The sequence below is a fragment of the Pipra filicauda genome, unplaced genomic scaffold (genome assembly GCF_003945595.2).
Source record: "Pipra filicauda isolate LSUMZ 115617 unplaced genomic scaffold, ASM394559v2 scaffold309_size868695_pilon, whole genome shotgun sequence".
NCBI lineage: Eukaryota > Metazoa > Chordata > Aves > Passeriformes > Pipridae > Pipra > Pipra filicauda.
The window spans coordinates 238,724-257,426 of NW_024104431.1; the positions used below are offsets into that span (position 1 = coordinate 238,724).

The following is an 18,703-nucleotide window of genomic DNA, read 5'->3' on the forward strand; positions in this document are numbered from 1 at the left end:
TGCTCCAACACTCGAAGGATTGTTTTAAAAGGTAGCACTGGTTTCTTCATAAAAGTAATCACTCATTCCATCCATAAGTAAAATGTTGGGATTCATTAAATGAAAAGTTACATCACTGCTGGAACACATGTACATATACAATGCAGAAACACTGACAAAGTTACCTCACTGCAATAGGTACAGGTTGCAGGTTACCTGTAATTCAACCTTCAAAAAAAAGGGGGGGGGAAATCGCCCACTGATCTCTCTGCTCTGCAGTGCTACTGCCTGTTTGCTCAACTCCAAACCTACTCCAACTCCTGCATTTAAGTTCTCATTTTGCTTGGTACACCTGATGGTTCATTCTAAAGTTCCATAATTTTTTGAAGAAATTAAACCATACCTGAGATGCAAACAACAAAATTTTAACACATAGGAAATATCCAGAAAAATTCTGAAATGGTAAGGGGTGTCATTAAGTCTGCTGAGGCAGCTGTAAATATGAATTAGCCTGTTAGGAAAATTACATAAATTTTAACAATCATTAATTGTTCAAAAGGTGGAATTAGAGCAACAGAACGTTCCAGCATTTCAGTACTACCACAGTAACAAGTGTCTGGGTGTAACTGGTTATATTGCAGTAAGCTTAAAAAATTTCCTAAAATGTACAGTGATTTCTGGAGTATAAACATAATCCCATTTCACATCTTCAAACTTTGGTTTAACTCTTTCGAGGTGGGAACCAACAGCTGAGTACAGTTGCCACCAGCTCTGACTTAGTTTTCAAGGATTGAGGACAAAAAGTATTCATCCCTTAGTCAAAGAGGAGAAACTTTCTGGTCCTCTAACCTGCAAGGGAGTATCTTTGGCTTCCCTCTCCCAACTCTGCCCAGGAACAGCACAGTTCTTGGGAAAGAGACAGGACAAGTAACTAACCTTTGAGATTTATCTGATTCAGCCACCCCTCCATAGCTCCCTCTTGAAAGAACAACAGTAGCTTCAGTTGCCTTTGGAAAATCCTGCACAACTGCACTAGAAAAATGCATAACAGAAGAACTATTTCTGCCAACTGTGAAGAACAAAAGGCAGAAGAAGCGAACATTTGGGAAGCTGAGAAAGGCACTGCAGAGGATGTGGTCTGTCTTTATGAGATGCTGCTACTGCAGTTCAGAGAGCACTTTTTTGGAAGGTAGTTTCAGTAAAAGTGAAAGACTCAGACATATCAAAGCATGCCAGAAACTCAATCCTACAGCTGCCAGTCAGGACCCACAACTAAGATTTCATTTCTAGCTCAAAAGTAAACTCCACAGAAGTCACCATAGTAGCAGGGTACTTGGTGGCACAATAACCTTATTTTGAGACAGTCAAACAAAGCTGGTGAAGCAGAGGGAGTCTGTCAGTGCTCACTTCTGGAGAGCAAGGCAGGGTAATGCAGATACTGGAATCAACAGAACAGGATCTAGAAAGGCAAGTCACTGCTGCAAGGGAAACTAGAAGTGTCTGTGCAGAAATCTGAACTGTTTCAAGTCCATAAGGTACTTTGAATGCTTGGAGGGGAGAACTTCCAGAAAAGCAAATGATAAAAAAACGAGGTTAAAGAGACACTCCAAACTTTCCCTAAAGTTTCTAACAAGCAGGACGAAAAATCTGACAGCACAGGGAAAGAGCAAAGAGGCTTCCATGCAAACAGCTCAAAGGTCAGAGGGGTTACTGTAAAAATTCAGAGGCAGCTGTAAAGGGATTCATTTGTACCCACTGCATTGCCCACCCAAACACCTCTGGCAGACATTTCCTCCCACATTCTACCAATTCATGAGCTGGGTCACGTGCAGCTTTTATAATTCAGCCATATTAACATCCTTTTGAAGTTCAACTTGGCACATGCAACAAACCTTTTATACCGAGTCACTGGAAAATACCGTAAAAACTATTTATGGTCACACAGAGAATCCCACAGGCCAGTGGCAGAGAAAGGCTGCAACAGAAAATACAGCAGTGGGTCATGTCCCAGTGCAGCAAGATCAGCCACATCCACGTGTGCTCAACACTGCCAGGGAGCATCAGTCTGTTCTGCAGGCTCTAGGAAAACTCAGTGGTGAAGCTGTGCAGGACTGCCAGAGGAAATAAAAAATGGCAGTCACATTTTCTTAGAGGATTCACTGGGCTGCTCCTCACAATATTTTCTACTTTTTTTTATTTGGAAAAAATATTTTTGTTCATCACTCAATGCCTGTCATGGAACTGTTTCTGTAAAAGTGAGCACCAGGTTAAGTCAGTCTGTGAATCCCTAATTCTCACCAGTTTACGGGATTTTACTTGGTTCCATCATCTAAAAGATGCATCAAGTGAAAATCTTACAGTAGAGGAGCATATAAAATTTTTTTTTCAAAGAGATGATGTGGGAAGTAAAAGATACCAACAACACAAGAATGGCAGGTTTATTTATTAAGAGCTTTAACAACACAACCCAATCTCTGAAAATAAGGTCACAGTGCTGGAATTAACTGTGCCAAATTTCCAGCTTCAGTGGGTCTTATGAGAAAAGAGGGAAAAGGGCCTGGATCCTTAAAGCTTATGAATTGTGGTCTCTGTCCATCAGATACATACTATAACATTAGCTGATGTGCAGCGGGAAAAGCAGAGAAAGTACAATAAATCACTTTCATACAAAAATTTCAACAACTCTCAAAGAACCCCCAGGTTCTTCAGGCCTTTAGACTGAGAATAGTGTATAAATAACTGGTTTTAAGAAATCAGATTTTTTTCACAGGCTGTTTTATAAAAGGAATAAACATTTCATTAGAAGTTTATTGAAACTCTTTGTAATTGCTAATAAAATCTGAATTATCAAAACCTCTAGAAGCACTATAAATACAGTAACAGCTTCATTGTATACTGCACAACTGTTCTTACCAATATAGTTGCCATAGGTTTGAAAAGAAACGTTGGAATCCGTTTCTCCCGGGCTGGGGGTGGGGGCAGCGCGGGGAGGGCGGGGAGTCCTTTGTTCGGGGCCTTTTGGGGGTTTGGTCCGGGACAGGACTGAGCAGGAGCCCGGTTTTTGGCCGCCTCCTTCTCTTTTCCTGAGAGGAAGTTTTTCCCCACAGGACACCTCGTGGAGGACAACTGAGAGAGAGAGAAACTGACCCACCTGAGAGCGAGGTATTCTGCTTTCGAGACTGCCTGTGGGGAAAAGACTTTTTTTTTTCCATTTCTGACTGCCAGCACACGTGGCTGTGAGCACCTTCTGAACTGTCGGGACAGTTCTGCATTCCCCCCCTCCCCGGTTTGCCACGGTTCTCCCCCCCCCCCCCTCCCCCCCCCCGGGGATTTGGAACTTTGTTTTGTTTCTTCTGAAAGTTTTTGATTGCACCATTTGTTGTTTATTCAGACTTTGTTAATGCAAAGCTGTTTCTTTTCCTTTTCCACACTTCCACCTGAAGTCTCTTAATTTTTAAATTGTAATCTTGTTAAACCAAGACAATAGTAAAACAATTCATTTGAAAAGCTGATAAGCAAAGCAACCCCAGCAGCAGTTGCATGTTTAGAGGGCACTTCTGCAACTCGGGCGCTTGAGTTATCCATCACACTCTGCAATCAACAGTATCCTCTCACTGCAGCTTCTGGTTTAAAGGAGACTTTAGTTAAAAAAGCAAACCACAAGCAAAAATGTTCGGGGATTTTACTCCCTTTCCTCCCCTCTCCCCCCTTTTAAAGTATTGGTTTGTGAATAATGAAAGTTACTGATTAAAAATGTGACTAAGAGATTCATGAGGCATCATTCAGGCAGCACGACCTCAGCGACGTCAGTCATGTCCACATGGCTCACACACATATGGTACAAATTACTCGGACAGACAAGGACTGTAAAAGCAGGACTGTGACAGGAACATCGGAATCGACCACAACGTGACTGCACTGTGTGACTGTTCCTTACGGAGCACAGCACATGTGCACCACCTCAAACACAACATGCAGCAGTAACTGGAGCATGCCAAGCTCCCCCCAGATGCTCTGAAGGCTGTTCCCATGGCTTACCAAACCCACCCCTCTCCTTCCTCACCAGGTATCCTGCGCTCTGGTCAGTAAACCAGGCGTATCCCATCCCCCCTACACACACAGTCCCACAGGTACAGCTGCTGCTGTTCTGGGCACATCCTGCCGTGCTTCAGGAACATTTACATTGGGAATGAGGAGCTGCAGTTTGTGTACAGCACCAGTGCAGTTAGGTAAGAAATGCAGAGGCAGCTCAGCGTGAGCTGAGTGGTACAGACATGGGATCCACCCATACAGGGATCCACCCACACTGGATCCATCCACATGGGTGTACACCCACACAGGGGTCCACCCACCGTGGGATTTATCCACGTGGGGGTCCATCCACACCAGGACCCCATCCACACGGGATCTATCCACATAAGTGTCCACGCTCACAGTATCCACTCCCATGGCACCCATTCACAGGTCCATCCATACGGGTGACCAGCCACACAGGACCCATCTACACCGGATCCATCCCCACTAGATCCTATTCAGCACCACAGCGCGTGGATCTCAACAGCATTCCCTCCCCCCTGGGAGAAGCGGTCCCGTCACTGAGGTCAAACCCTCCAGACTGCAACGGTGGGGAAGCCCTTTTATTTCCCTCCTCGCTTTCTTTTGAGATAAACCTCAAACGCAGCCCAGCCCTGGCCCAGTGCAGGGCAGGGTCCCCCCGGACTCCGGGCATTGCCCCCGCCGCAGGACACGACCCCCGGCCCACCCGTCCTGTCGGCGCAAGAGTCCCCCGGGATCGACCCCCGTATCCGACGGGGAGATCCATCAGCTCCCTTCCCCAGATCATGCTTGGGAATCACAGCCATGTTTGTTCAGCCAGACCCGCTGCAAGGAGTTAAACCCGCTGGGCTGTGCCTGCCGCCCTCCAGCACCAGCACTGCCAGCCCGGGGAACAAAACTACTGATTCAACTAGAAATTCATGTAACGTTTGATTCCAAATCTTGCCCTCACAGAGTCATTGTCTATAGCAACAGTGTCCACAACATTCTAATTCTCAAGAGCGCAACTTTCTAGTAAAAGGCACATCTGTCAAACTGCAGGAAACATCTGGGAAAATGGTTAAATAGAAAGAAGTGAGATTAAACCTTTGTTTCCATGGGGTTGGGATATACATTTAGAATAAGCTTGCAAAGGTTCTTTTCTTCCCTCTTGCTTAGATATCAGGCTTTTGGATTGGTGCTGAATTTCACCCCATGACAATATATGATAGTTCACATAATGTAAAATTTTACTTTCACCCTGGGGTAAAAATCCAACACCAGGGCTCAAGGGATTCCCCATTCACTAAATAGTTGGACTCCATGATCCTTATGGGTCCCTTCAAATTAGGTGATTCATGTTCCATCCCTGTGTGCACAGGCGCCCAGGTACCTTCCCTAAGTGGGTGTCCAAACCTCCGTATGGGTGCTTGGACCCCCTGTGCAACACTAACACAGCTTTTCCCCTCACAAGGCATCTTGGAGCCTTGCCACACTATGGAAGGGTTATGCTTCTTCACATGAGATGTAAAATGAAAGTGGGAAACATGATATCAAAGCAGAAATCTGGAGCTCGCTAACAAACCCCTTCTGTTTGCAAGTGGAGGAGACACCTGAGTTAACATTACTTGATTTTTCAAGTACTTCAACATATACCCAAATTTTGACAGATAGGTATTTTTGCAAAGGACTGATAAGCTATCAATCAGATTGCTTTTAGCCCTGGAACTGTTCATAACAAACCTTTTACACGTGCTTGAACTGAAAGGGAGTGGAGTGCATTCTGAAATTCCCCCTTGGCTAAGAACTGTAAAACTCAGTGTTAAATATTAACTCAGGTATGGTGGCTTTTTCAAGTCCACCTCTGAAGGTTCAATTAAACATATATTTCTTGGAAGCAACTGAACAGTGATTTTGTGTATTGTGCAATCTCCATTAGTAAATAAGAAAATACATCTGATTGATTCAGTCCATCATTCAAGCAAAGAAAAAAAAAATTAGGAAGAGTAGTTTGAAACCTGCCTTGTGATTCTTTGTCCACTTAATCAACAAGAGTAACATTGTATCAGTTCAACTGGCAATAGAGTTCAGCTTCAACAGGACTGATTTGAGAGGCCCAGGTGAACCGTAAAATACTTCAAGAGCATATTTGTGCCCGGAGGACTGAGTGAAGATGCTTCACTCAGCAAATGAGAAACACTTGGGGTGTTCTGAGTTGTGTGTTGGGGTTTTTATCCAATTCCAATTTGTCACAATAAAGTGATAGTGTAAACATATTTCTTAATACCATATGAAGTTTGGAACCCAAAAAGGAGCAGTTAGCAGCAAAGAACTTCTCTGACAACTCCCACACTACCTCTGCAAGCCGGTTCTGCATCTTTTCAAACCCTGCTGGAGCTGGAGCCTCCTCCACAATGAGGACCTGATTTTCTGCAGAACATTTCCCCTCTGGGTTCTCAATCAGGCTCAGGGAATGGTAAGGAGGAAAGTGACAGAGCCCACCTCTAATGAGGAGGGCCTTGTTTTATTGAGTACTTCAGATCTTAAGGTTTCTGGCTTTGAGCTACCACAAGCTTGAAGAAGATGCAGCTGACCCTGCTCTGAGCAGGAGGTTGGATGAAATGGCCTGTTCTAACACAAATTATTTTGTGGTCTTTGAATACAAGTCACTTTTAGGACAGATTTTTTTAAAGGCTGCCCTGGTGATTTCTACCACAGTGTCATTAAAGTGCACAGATGCCATTGGATGTTCACGGTAAAAAATCTGTGGTGTAAGGCAGCTTCCACGGTGTAGGGCAGCTTCCACACTGCAGGAGTCTTATGGGTGGAACTGACATGATTCTTCTTTGTAACAAAAGCGAAGACAAACCAGAACTTGAAACAGAAGAGTCTGGGTCTGGACGGTTTACGTCTGAAACTACACATCATTTTGCATGACACATTAAACTACTTTATTCATGTGCAGACCTTTCTTCATCACAAGAAAAAGCCGAATTATATATCACAGAAACCAAGAGATGATTATTCCTCAGACATCAACTTAACAGCTGCAAACATTTTGCCATAAGGTGATTTCTATATAGAAATTAATTTTCATTGCAATCCTAATGCCAACAAACCAAATGGGAATCCCAACAAGCAGAAAATACTCTGTCCACAAGCCTTCTTGTCCCAAACCCCAACTTCCAGCCTGATGTACTCCACGAGTAAACAAAAATAATGGTCACAATAGGAACTCAAATGGTTATTTCTCTTTAAAGCTCTTCGGCCTGGGCACCTCTGGCTGATGGAAGGGGAGCTGGGGACTCTTAGGGCAGAGGTGCGTCCCGCGGGCAGGGCTGTGTGTGCCCGGCTGGGACAAGGCGGTCTTTGTATTCCCGGGGATTCGGGAACCGAGAGAGAGTGGGAGGGAGGGAGGAAGGGAGGGAGGGAGGAAGAGAACCCGAGAGGAGGGAGAGAGGGAACCCGCGGACACGCTCGGCCATGCCTGGGCAGCGCTCACCCCGCCAGGCTTCCCCAAATGCACCCCGGAGGTGGAACAACGTGGCCACCCTGCCCGCACACACAGAGAGAATTCTCACTTAATCCGAGTTCCTAATTACCCTCCTGTAAATCAGAGTGATTTTAGTGAATTCATGGGAAAACAAAGGTGTGTTTCAACCCGAGGCTCAAAACAAGCACACTTCTATTTCACGCAGCACCAGAAAATGAAGTGCGGTGCAAAAAGCACTTTTTACTTCAGCAAGATTAACTTTAGTGAGTGCATTTCAAGTAAAACATCTGAGGGACACACCAGAAAGTGTGAAATGCAAACAAAGGAATTCCATATTACCTGTGGAAGGAGTGGAAATACTCTTTCTCCCCAAGGAGCTTATGGGAGTATACAACCTCTATCATCACAAAAATACAAAAGCTTTATAAGTATATATAAGTAAGGAAGGTAGCACCACATACTGATTTTTAAAAATTAAACCACAAGGTCTCAAGTATATTCTATTATCTTAAAGTTGAGAATCATCTCCTTTGAAAATAGCTTTTGATAAATTGTTCTTTGCACAGAAATTCCATTACATATTTCAGAACGCCAGGAGGTTTGCCAGGGCATTTGATTCACTCTGCTCTGGACACTGTACTCCAATAGTTGTGTTTTTCCACAATAAAAGTAAAAACACTCACAGATGATACTTCAGGGAGTTACACCTGAGCAGGGAATATCTCAAAGCCCTCCGTTTCCAAACAAAAGGCTGACGTAACTGGATTTCTAATAAAATATTCAAAGCCTTTAAATGGATTCATTCCCACTGAAGCACAGTTGGGGTGCCGCTACCTAAGAGTTAAGACCAAATTGCTATTGAAAGATTCTACCATTTATAATGAACCAAAGACACAATTCTTGTCCTATTTAATTACATTTCCAACCACAAGATGCTGGTGTTAAGAGGATGAACACACAGCTGCTTCCCAGTTCTACCAGCACCATCACAAAGACCCAAATGCCTGACCAAGAGCTGCTGGAGGTTATAAAGACTTCTGTCTTCTAAGCACTCACTTCCAAATGAAAGTGGTCTGCCCCTCTGGACACTGGGAATCACTGGAGGCATTCACACACCGCTTTGGGCAGAGATGTGCAGTCTGCAGCCCTCATATTGATCATGGCAGCTGTGCCCAGATTTTGTATCACCAACTCTTTCATCCTATGCTTTTCAGGGGACTTGGTCCTGAAAAGGAGACTGAAACTTATCTTTATAGTTTGAGTCACAGAAATAAATGTCTTTGCTATCACCAAAGATATTGTGCCATCTAGTTTCCCCACGTTACACTCCACGTCTCTTACAGATCTGGTTTTCTAAATTAAATGTTGTCATACTTTCTAGAACCTTCAAGTCACACACTGCCATTATTGTGTTCTATAAAACATCTATTTCCCCAAACCTACTGTCTTTTTCCTTATTGTGAAAAACTCAAGCTTCTACAACACACTTCCCATCTCCAAACCAAAATTTTTAGGACAGTTCCACAGAGTTTGAGTAATCCATTTCATTTGTTAAACCAGAACATCAAAATCCAAAAAAGAGGGAAAACATTCAGAAAAAAAAACTTCACTGGCTGTGGAGGTAGGGAAATAGGAGTAAAATTTAAAGAATGTTTGTGAACTTTTCTGATATATCTGAAATACACAGACATTCAGCTATTTCAGATGCATCACAAAAGTTCCAGTTTCTGTAATATTCCATTGAAAGTACATTTTTCTTATGGCCAGATCAAACTTACAAAATAAAGTAGAAAAAAAGATGGCCTCATGGATGCTATTTTAGATTATAATTCATTTGCAGTAGATGGTTTAATTAAACACATTAAATCACATGAGCTCTGGACAGAAAACCAGTGCTTTTTATTATAAGGAGATGCATGTTTCATGTACAAAATCACAGAAAGAATCCATTGAGTAGAACCATAAAAATATACCATACTGGAAAATATTGGATAGCTTTAATGTATATCTAAGGGATCATTGAAATAACTGCCTGTATCTTTTAGTTTTGAACCTTGATTGCACAAGAGTCTGCTGGTTCAGACTTCATTATTTTTATGGCCTCCACTGTTATAATGTACATATGTGCCAGCTGTGTTTTATTTCATCACCAGAAAATAAGTTTTTAAAAAAAAAATAGAAATCACACTTTTCCCCATAAAGTTGCATAATGTTTCAAAAATGCCATAAATCTCTTCGGTTGTGTAATGCATGTGTGCCACAAAACACAGCACACAGTTCTTTCCAATACCAGCACTCTCAGCTCCAAAGAAAGGCTACAAATAGTTAAATTTTTAGGCAAAAGAAGGAGGTATGTTGTAAAGTCTCTTTCAGCTTGTGAGCTTTTATTGTTTTGCATTACTTCAGTGCTGGATTCCTGATTTGTAACAAATTCCAAGAGTGCAGACTGCAGGCCCAGCCTCTGACTAACACTGTGGTGATTTATTTGAGGATAAATACCTCTGTCCACATCTCAGGGCTGCACACCAGAGTCCAAGGCAGCGCGGAATGTGCGGAATGCCGGGGCTGCAGGAGCTGAGGCAGCAGGGACAGGCATCAGGCTGCTGAACCGCTCCATGGCTTCCTCCAGTCAAGAATGAAAGGAATTCTCTAAGTCTGAACTTTGTGCCAACCACGCTTGCATTCCCAGGAATGAGAACGCAGCAAGAATGGCATTTGCTGATTGCCCAACACGTGCACCTCACTCACCGACACCTTACCTGTCCACATCTAACTGTCAGAGCCGCGCAATCCCTCAGTAATGTTTAGCAACAACTGCAGCTTGCCCAGTTGTCAAGGCAGACAAGGGAGCAGCTGGTTCACAAGTTCCTGGCCTCAAAAAAATGCAAAGCATTTGTGTTTCTCCTCCTCCTGCCTCCCCACCCCCATCCGCACAGAGCGCCCAGAATGGGGGGAAGTGAAAGGGGAAGATAACAAAGAACAACCGAACAATACTTCAGGAATTGCAAGGTGAATACGTGTGTTTTACTATAAATAGCTGAGCTAATTCCTGTTACTTCATGCTGTACGAAAACAAAAGAAAACAAGAAACCCCATCTAATCGCAGCAGCTTTTAGGCAGATCTCCCATACAAGCTGGAACAAAAGGAAAATCCAGGGCAAAGTTTTTAGCCAGGGCATGATTTGAGCACACAGAGAGATGCAGAGGATAACCTTAAATAGCGTGGCACTTACAGATGTGGATTGAACATCCGACTCATTTTAGAGACATGGTCGTTTTCACAGTCTAGCTCCTCGTCCCCTTGGTCCATGCTGAGCTTCCTCTTGTTGGGGCTGATGGGAGGAGGGCCCGTCCGGTGGTTGGTAAGCGCAGGGGACACGGGAAGGGGCTGAATTCGGGGCTCACCTCTCAGTGCTGCCTCACCTAGGGGGGAACACGGCAGAGAGTGAACACGACAGGGAAAAGACAGGTGAAATAACATGCTTTGAAAACGTGCTTGCAGAAAAATTTCCCCAAAATTTCAAAATTTTCAAAAATTTCCCAAACTGCACGGGCACGTTCAACATGGTTGTACCACAACAATGCTTTATGCTGGGACAAAAAGTTGAGAAAAGGCAGCATAAGAGAGGCGGGAGCTCACCTCAGATGATCTGAAAGGCTGAGCTAACTCATCTTTGCAACAGCTTTTTTTACTCAGAAACATTCCTTCGCACAGGCTGCAATTCCAACACCGAGCTTTGATTACCTCACTCTGCAAACCATGACTGCTCACAGCGAAATAAGCTTTGTTCCTTTTCTTATAGTTGTGGTTATAAATTCCAGGGCTACAGTTCACATTTATGCCAAATATCCAAGATATAAAACCGAATGAACGTTCAAATTCTCAGATGATTCCCTTTACAAAAAGCTGTCCAAAACAAGCTTGTCTGGTGTATAACCATGCAAGGGAAAAATTAAAGAAAAAAACTGGAACTTGCTGATGCAAGTTTTAAGTACTTTAAAACTGTGTTTTTGGAGCTGTGAACAAAGAGCACAGTTCTTCAGCACAGGAATCACAGAATTTCAACTGGATAATGCTAATTTCCATCTGGGCAGACGGGGGGGGGTAGGCTCCTGAGTAGATTATAAATTTTTATATAATCTAACACTTACCAGAAAACACCATTCCCAGCATATGAGAGTTGTGTATTAATAATTTCAGCAACAACAGAGTTGCCTTTGCATAAACACATTGACATATCGTTGCTAAACAGGCATTAAAGCATGACCACAGCACTTTTCTAATTTAAATTAAATGTCTCAGTACCTGCACCAGCTGAAGCACAGTGCTGCACTTCATCAGCACTTACAGACTTTATCGGAACTCACATCCTTACAGCCACAGGCCATATTTAGACCTTATAGGGATTTAAAGATGTTAAAAAAAATGCTTTTGGGGCTTCATCAGGGGCCTGTAGAGAGCTAAATTAACCAGGGTTACCTATTCTGGTAATATCTCTGAAATAGCCACCTTTGCTAGAGTTTAAAATTTGTATTTTTCCTACACTGCCAGAAGTATTTTGTTTTCTACACAGCCATAATTTCCAGACCTAAAATTAGGATCAAGTTAACTCCATCCACAGCGCTGAGGTACCTGACAATGGAAATCTTTGTATACCACCACACATTTTCACATCAGCGCCGAGGCAGATGATTTATAAAATGCTGCCCTAATTCCACACATGACAAATGCCATTTTGTTGGAAAAAGGAGTGAGGAGAAAACCTCCTGAATGTTTACCAGTAAAAATAAGCATTCTGCCAATGTAGTCAGCATAATATAAACTAGCAAATACATGCTGACCTATAATACCCACAAGCCATGATTTCTATTAAAGACTCTGGCACCAAATCTAAATAGGAACTTTCCATCTCAGCTCTAAATAGCAAAAACTGTGCCCTGCTGCAAATGCTCTAGGACAGACATCCAGACCTCTCCTGTTCCAAGGAACCAAAGTGTTAATTGAGAAGCCCCCACAACTGCTCCAGTGTCACAGAGGAGCCTTTATTACAAAGACCTCTCATAGAAATAGTCTTCAGACCAGTAAACTTCTGCATTTTTAATTCAGCCTTTGTATTTTGCCAGTAGAAACCTTCACCTACAGACTGTTCATATCCTAAACTTTAAAAGTAAACCACATCATACCAGTCCCTTTCTGTGAGGAATCTCCCTCATTTTTGTCTTTGAAAAAAATTAAGTTAATACCATGTCAAAAGATAAAGCTTTCACCACCTAAAGTGAAACAGTGATACTGTCTTCCCACCCACTTGCAATCACTCTTCTCCCTGCAGTACCTCTGATCACTTCTGAGGACTCCAATACAAAATTCCACTACAGCAATTACAAATTCCATGTAGGCACCTAACTCCTACTGACTTCTGACCAACTCCTGACAGGAACACAGGCAATTTAAATATCCATGGAAAGCTAACTGGGGTGTTTACAAAAAACAAAAACCAAAAAATCTCTAGATGTTGTTCAATTGACTAAATTAGTCATTTTTTTTTTCCCCAAACAGCAGGTAGGAGCCTGATATTAAATTACCACAATGGGATTTTTTTCTTTCAAAAAATAATAAAAATTTCCATTTCTTATATGGATGGTAAGAACAGTGTTTATATATTAGCATCCAGATTGAGTACAAAATCTGGTAAAAATGCTATTGCATGCTAGAAGAAAACCCATTTTAAAGAAATTTTGCAAAGAAAGGAACAGCTTCTAATTAAAGCCTGTCAAATTTGGTAATGCATTTGCAGGGAACACCAAGGCCTTCAGTTAAACATACCAGAATCTGACCAGCACCATAGGGCCATTTGTTCAAAATTAATCAAACACCAACACCTTGAACTGGTGGAAGCAATGTGCAGGTTGGAGCAGTGTGTCTCTCACAGGACGGACTGACAGCCACCAGTGAGAGGGTTCAAGTGGCCAGTGCTCAGCATCTTGTACAGCCCATCCTGCCAACACCAGACAAGCAGAACAATGCCAAAGATGGGTCCAGACAGCAGGGTAAGATCAAGAGGAAAAATCTCTTTACATTGTTTATAGAGATAAACTGCTTATTCATATACTGAATTTGTACTGCACCATGAGTTCTCATGAGGCCTGTACATTTGATTAGGGCTAAAACTGCTTTTAATTTAAGATGGTGACTTCTTTCCCCACTACCTTCCTCCTTACCAAACTTGAATTTAAAGCAGAGAGGGAGAAACCACAAAGGAGACTACTGCCCCAAATGCTGCTTTAGGGACTAAATTTGTCTCCCCCAGCTGACCACACTCCATGGAAACCAGACTAGCATCACACAGCTGGCAAGACAACACTCTGATAGAACAACTGTGTTTTATAAAATTCCCCAAGTCCAAACTCCAGTCTTCAAAATTCATTACTGTGATGGCTTGTGTCTGCCCTGCAACTGAGAGCAGAGATAGCAAACACATTTATTGTGCCTCTCATAATGCTTCTCTTTGTCTCAGTCAGCAGCTGGTGTAAGGCACTCCAGATCTGCTGCTTTCAGATAGTTCTACTTACAACTATTCATACCAGTCCCTTCCCCCCCACCCCCTCTTTTTTTTTATTAAAACTGTTGGGCAACACGATAAAAAGCACAGACAAGCTAAACAAAGATAACACCGTGACGTAGCGTCTGCCTATAGAGCAGCAGCGCTCTCAGTTGACTCAAGTCCATGCAGTCAGCAAGAATGTTCTTTATTTTAACCACTTACCAGCCTAAACTGAAAGTGGTTCGAATTAACACATGCAAACTAAATGTTTGTCAAACCAGCATGGCTCTTTTCAGTCCTACACACCACCAGGACAGCTCTCTGTAAACAGTGGATCTCCAGCTCTGTTTGCCTTTCTCTCACAGCTCAGTCAGCAGGATCTGCATCCCCACCTGAACGTCCACGCAACACAAACATCACAACAGCAAAAGTCATGTTTTTACAAGTGTGGATTTGATAGCAAGACACCAGAGAAGTCTTAAATGTGTCTGAGAACTCCAGGAGTTACCAAGGACTGGAAAAAAAAAAACCCCACACTATTTTGGCAGCTAAGCTTCCTTCCTCTGCCCCAGCAGCTCCATATGGGCTGCACGGAGCCATATCCTATCCCCCCTCCCAGCTTCCTCTCTCCTGCTGGCTGCTATTAATGCACAAAGTCTAAGTGTTAATTACCACCCAGAAATGAAAGGCTTCGTCTCTCCAGCTGAAGACTGACACGATACAGACCTTAAGACAGATTGAAATAAAACTCCTCGAAAGAAAATTCCAGCACTGCCCTTGCCCGTTTTACTTCTGTGTTCTGCATCTGATAAATGGATTTGTTCACGAGAGTAAATTCCCAACAACGTTATTAACTTTGGAAAAAAATTAATAAATTCCTCAGTTGTGGTGTTTGTCACCAAGACCTTGAAGGTCTTGGGAATTACCATGACCTCAGGCCACTCTATGAATTAATCAAATCATGGGCAAGAGCGTTTAAGAGACTTTAATTAATGGGCGTTACGCTTTTAATTACCTTTTCCAATACCTGTAGACCAACTCTCAGTAGTAGAAGGAGCTGCCTCATGTTCCTAGGGCCAGATTCCCAGGAATGAATAGTACATGGAGATCTTCAAGGGCAGTTTTCTCTACTGATTCAAGACCAAAATTTACCTTTGTGACATACAAAGCACTTCTGCTGAAAAGCCAAGATAATCACAAAAGCAATCTATGTGGGAAAAGGATAATATAAAATGAAATTTATATTATTTTCTATTCCTGTATTCTAACAATCACGAGGAGATTAAATCACAGGAAGACTGGAATGAATTTATAAAATACTGTATGTTTTTTCCACTACCTTAAACACAGAAGTCAGTCTGTGTCAACATAAATTGGGATAAATGGCAAAAAAATTCCAATTCATGTACAAAATAAAAAATCACATGATTTGAGATATCAAATACCAAGCAGGGAAGTCACCACAAATTACTCAATTCAACAAGTCATCAAAACAAGTTATCAAAACAGAAGAACTGCAATACAGCCCCAGAGAATCAATGTGCAGATTTTGGCAGCTGCCTAGTTTAGGTGTTACTTCACAGCATACTGTACAGCAAGAGAATTGATACGCCTGAAATTGGGAAATTCCCCAGAAATTAGATATGTCTGAAACAGACAGTCTTAAAAATGTGTAATTTAAGGCAGATTTGCTTCACTTGCTCGAGCAAAGACAACAAATTAGTCCATTCAGACTCCTCAGTAAGAAATCTTTGGTCACCGTAAGAGACATCCTAAGAAGCAGTTACAAATTATAATATTTATATAATTGCTGAAAATCTCTACAACCTCCACTCAGACAAACAAACAAAATCCCTTATGTGGAATCATCACTTTTTACCATTACTTTGTTGTTGGGTTGCTTCTTCAAAATATATGATTTAAGCTGAGCTTAAATAAGACATAATTCTGGGAAGCAGTCTGTCAAACACTGTAAACAGTCACAGTAGTTGTATTTCCTTTAGAATATATTAAACAGGCCTATCGGGAGAGCATAATAAAACAGCAAACTACAAAACAACAAAAAATTAAGTATTGATGGCAACAGAATGGCAAAAAATGCTGCTATGAAATCAGATCTTGGAAATATTTTTTATCATAATTAATAGATTTCTTTTTCAGCAGACAACTTACCAATTCCCTTACAGGTTCCCTTATTTGAAACGTATTTTACAGACTTTCTGGTATGATAACAAAAAGGCTAATTTAGGAGACCAGAAAGTTACATACACATACAGAAAAATTGGCAAAAGTTTCTTCTCCTCTGTTTACAAAACATACGAAAAACACTTACTCCTGGAACAAAGCTCTGGCTACCGCTGTGCAGAGACCTGTGTGCCAGAAAACCCATGGCCAAAGCCAAAATACAGTCATTAAATCGACTGTTCTGTCCTGGCTCCTCCATCTGGCCGTGCCTGCCAATGAGGGACACGTCAGGCTTGACGCTGCAAGCAAAAACATAAAACAGTGACCTCTGCGTTCAATCACCTCCACCCACTTCTCCTCCACTTCCTGCAAAACCTTGTACAAAGGAGCCCCAAGTCAGGCACAGTGCACAGACGTGCAGTCTGCACACAAGCTCACTTGAGGATCCTTTCCAAAACGCATACTGGTGTTCAGAGCTGAGCAGCACAGGTTAAAGCAGTTTTCCACTTTACAGGTCTTGAAAATGCTGTATTATATACCAAACACTACATTGCAACAGACAGAAAACAGTCAATTTGCCCTCTCAAAGCTAAGTATAAACCGTATTTGCTCCTTCAAAGGTACTGTGAGAAACTGCCTGCCTCATCTTCTGTTCTCTCTGATCACGTTGTAAAAGCACAGTTGTACCAAATAGCATTGCACACTCTTGCATTAACTGACTTGTATGGATAACTGCTTAGTAGTTCTACAAACTACTTCACAAACATATAAGACACGTAAAAGGTCCCTGCTGACCACTTAAAGACTGAAAAATTCTCTCTGCTCTATCAACCAGGTACCAACTGAGGGAGTCTCTTTGGTAAGAAATGGATGGCATGGAAAGAAGAAGGGCAGCAGAGGTGCCACAAAGAAAGCAGGATGGAATAAATTTCAATGCTTTGGTCTGGCAGAGCTCCTTATTATCTCCTCTGTCAAACCCCAATTTTTCACACCTCAACAGTTGTGAATGTAGGGCTGTGTTCAGTTCCAACCCAACAATGAACTCAGGCTTGGGTCTAACTGCAGAGCATGAGATTACTTCATAAATTTGCAGATCTCCCTTTAAGATAATGTCCCATTTAGGTAACTCCTAAAAAACTCTGAAAAAATGTTCCTTTATTCTGCTTAGAATACCTGCACTCATGTAAACTACAGCTAAAATCAGATTCCAATTATCTGGCAGACAAGATTTAAATTTAATCAATGCTAAACTACACTAATCTCCAGATAAACAGCACTGGAGTTGCCTACAACACTAGTTAACATCAATGTCAAAAAAAGGATTCCTCTGTGTTCAAGGCAGAGGATGGGTGTTGGTTCAGGAAGCAGGGAGCACTCCTTTGAGCCTTTCTGCCAGCTCTCCCAGGAAACGCCAGTATCGGCCATTTAAAATCAGTTAAGAGGGACTAAAAATCAACACAGTTATAATTTTATGTTTGCCCAGTGCATTACAGAGGCTCCTGAAGAAGAACCAAGCTCTGCACTAAGCCCAGCTACTGAGTGGGGCCAAGTGCAAGAGGCAGCAGTTTGGGCATCCCAAACACAGGAGAGAAGAGAAAGGAAAGCAAAGGGAGAAGTATAATTCACATTTTCTGCAGAAAACAGTACATTTCACATTATTCTGTTTGCTTTCTAAACATGACATTAGTATTTACTGGGTAGCAAAAGATACAGGAGCCATTTAATTCCCTGGCAAAACACAGTGCATTGTTAAGCAGTCCTGGTGCATCCCTACACCACACTGTATACTGGTACTGAAACTCAGTCATTGCAGTTTATTCAGTGCCGGGCAATGTTTTGTCCTCAGTGTGGTTGAAATCTTTAAAGATTCTAGACTGTGTGTGTCCCATGAAGAAAGATGAGGCACTGCATTTCCACCCTGGAACGTGGCTGGAATGACTCTGGGACACACACACCAGAAAGCAGGCAACAAACACCACGGTGAGGGTTACAGTAACCATAACATAGAAAATAATTCCAGAACGCTGAACGAAAACTATCACCACGCAAAGTTTAAATAATAACCACAGCATCAGAATGCAGCTCCATTTAATTTATTTGTAGAACAATTATACAACATTCTCCCACATAAGTTGAAGATGTTGCTTTCCAGATCTAGGTGTTCTTCCTTTAGTCACACTGCTAAATGACTTACTGTGTTATAGAAAAGACGGCAAAGCTAAACTGATCAAAGATCAGCCTGTCTTTCAGCTGAAACAATCAAAGCTAGAAGACCTGCCATCTATTTCAAAAGTAAATCAAAGTCACAGTAAGGTCACAACAGAAGATATTGGATTGGGGGCTTGAGCAGTATTTCAATGTATTAAATGATACCTTACAACTATATTTTCATGAGATGGCAAAGACAAATAGGAAAATCGATTTATGAAAGCTCAAATTTGAATAATTCCTCCTGTCAGTGGATACTCAG

General features: G+C 42.1%; 1 protein-coding gene across 5 annotated transcripts in view; it reads right to left on the minus strand.

The window, feature by feature from the left end:
- VGLL4 (vestigial like family member 4) overlaps positions 1–18,703 on the minus strand; it is an 83,985-nt gene that overhangs the window by 15,390 nt on the left and 49,892 nt on the right. For all 5 annotated transcript variants that reach the window (XM_027748460.2, XM_039383421.1, XM_027748458.2 and 2 more), the window contains one exon: positions 10,741–10,930. In XM_027748460.2, coding sequence (XP_027604261.2) covers positions 10,741–10,930 — 190 coding nt within the window. The remainder of the gene's footprint in view (positions 1–10,740; positions 10,931–18,703) is intronic.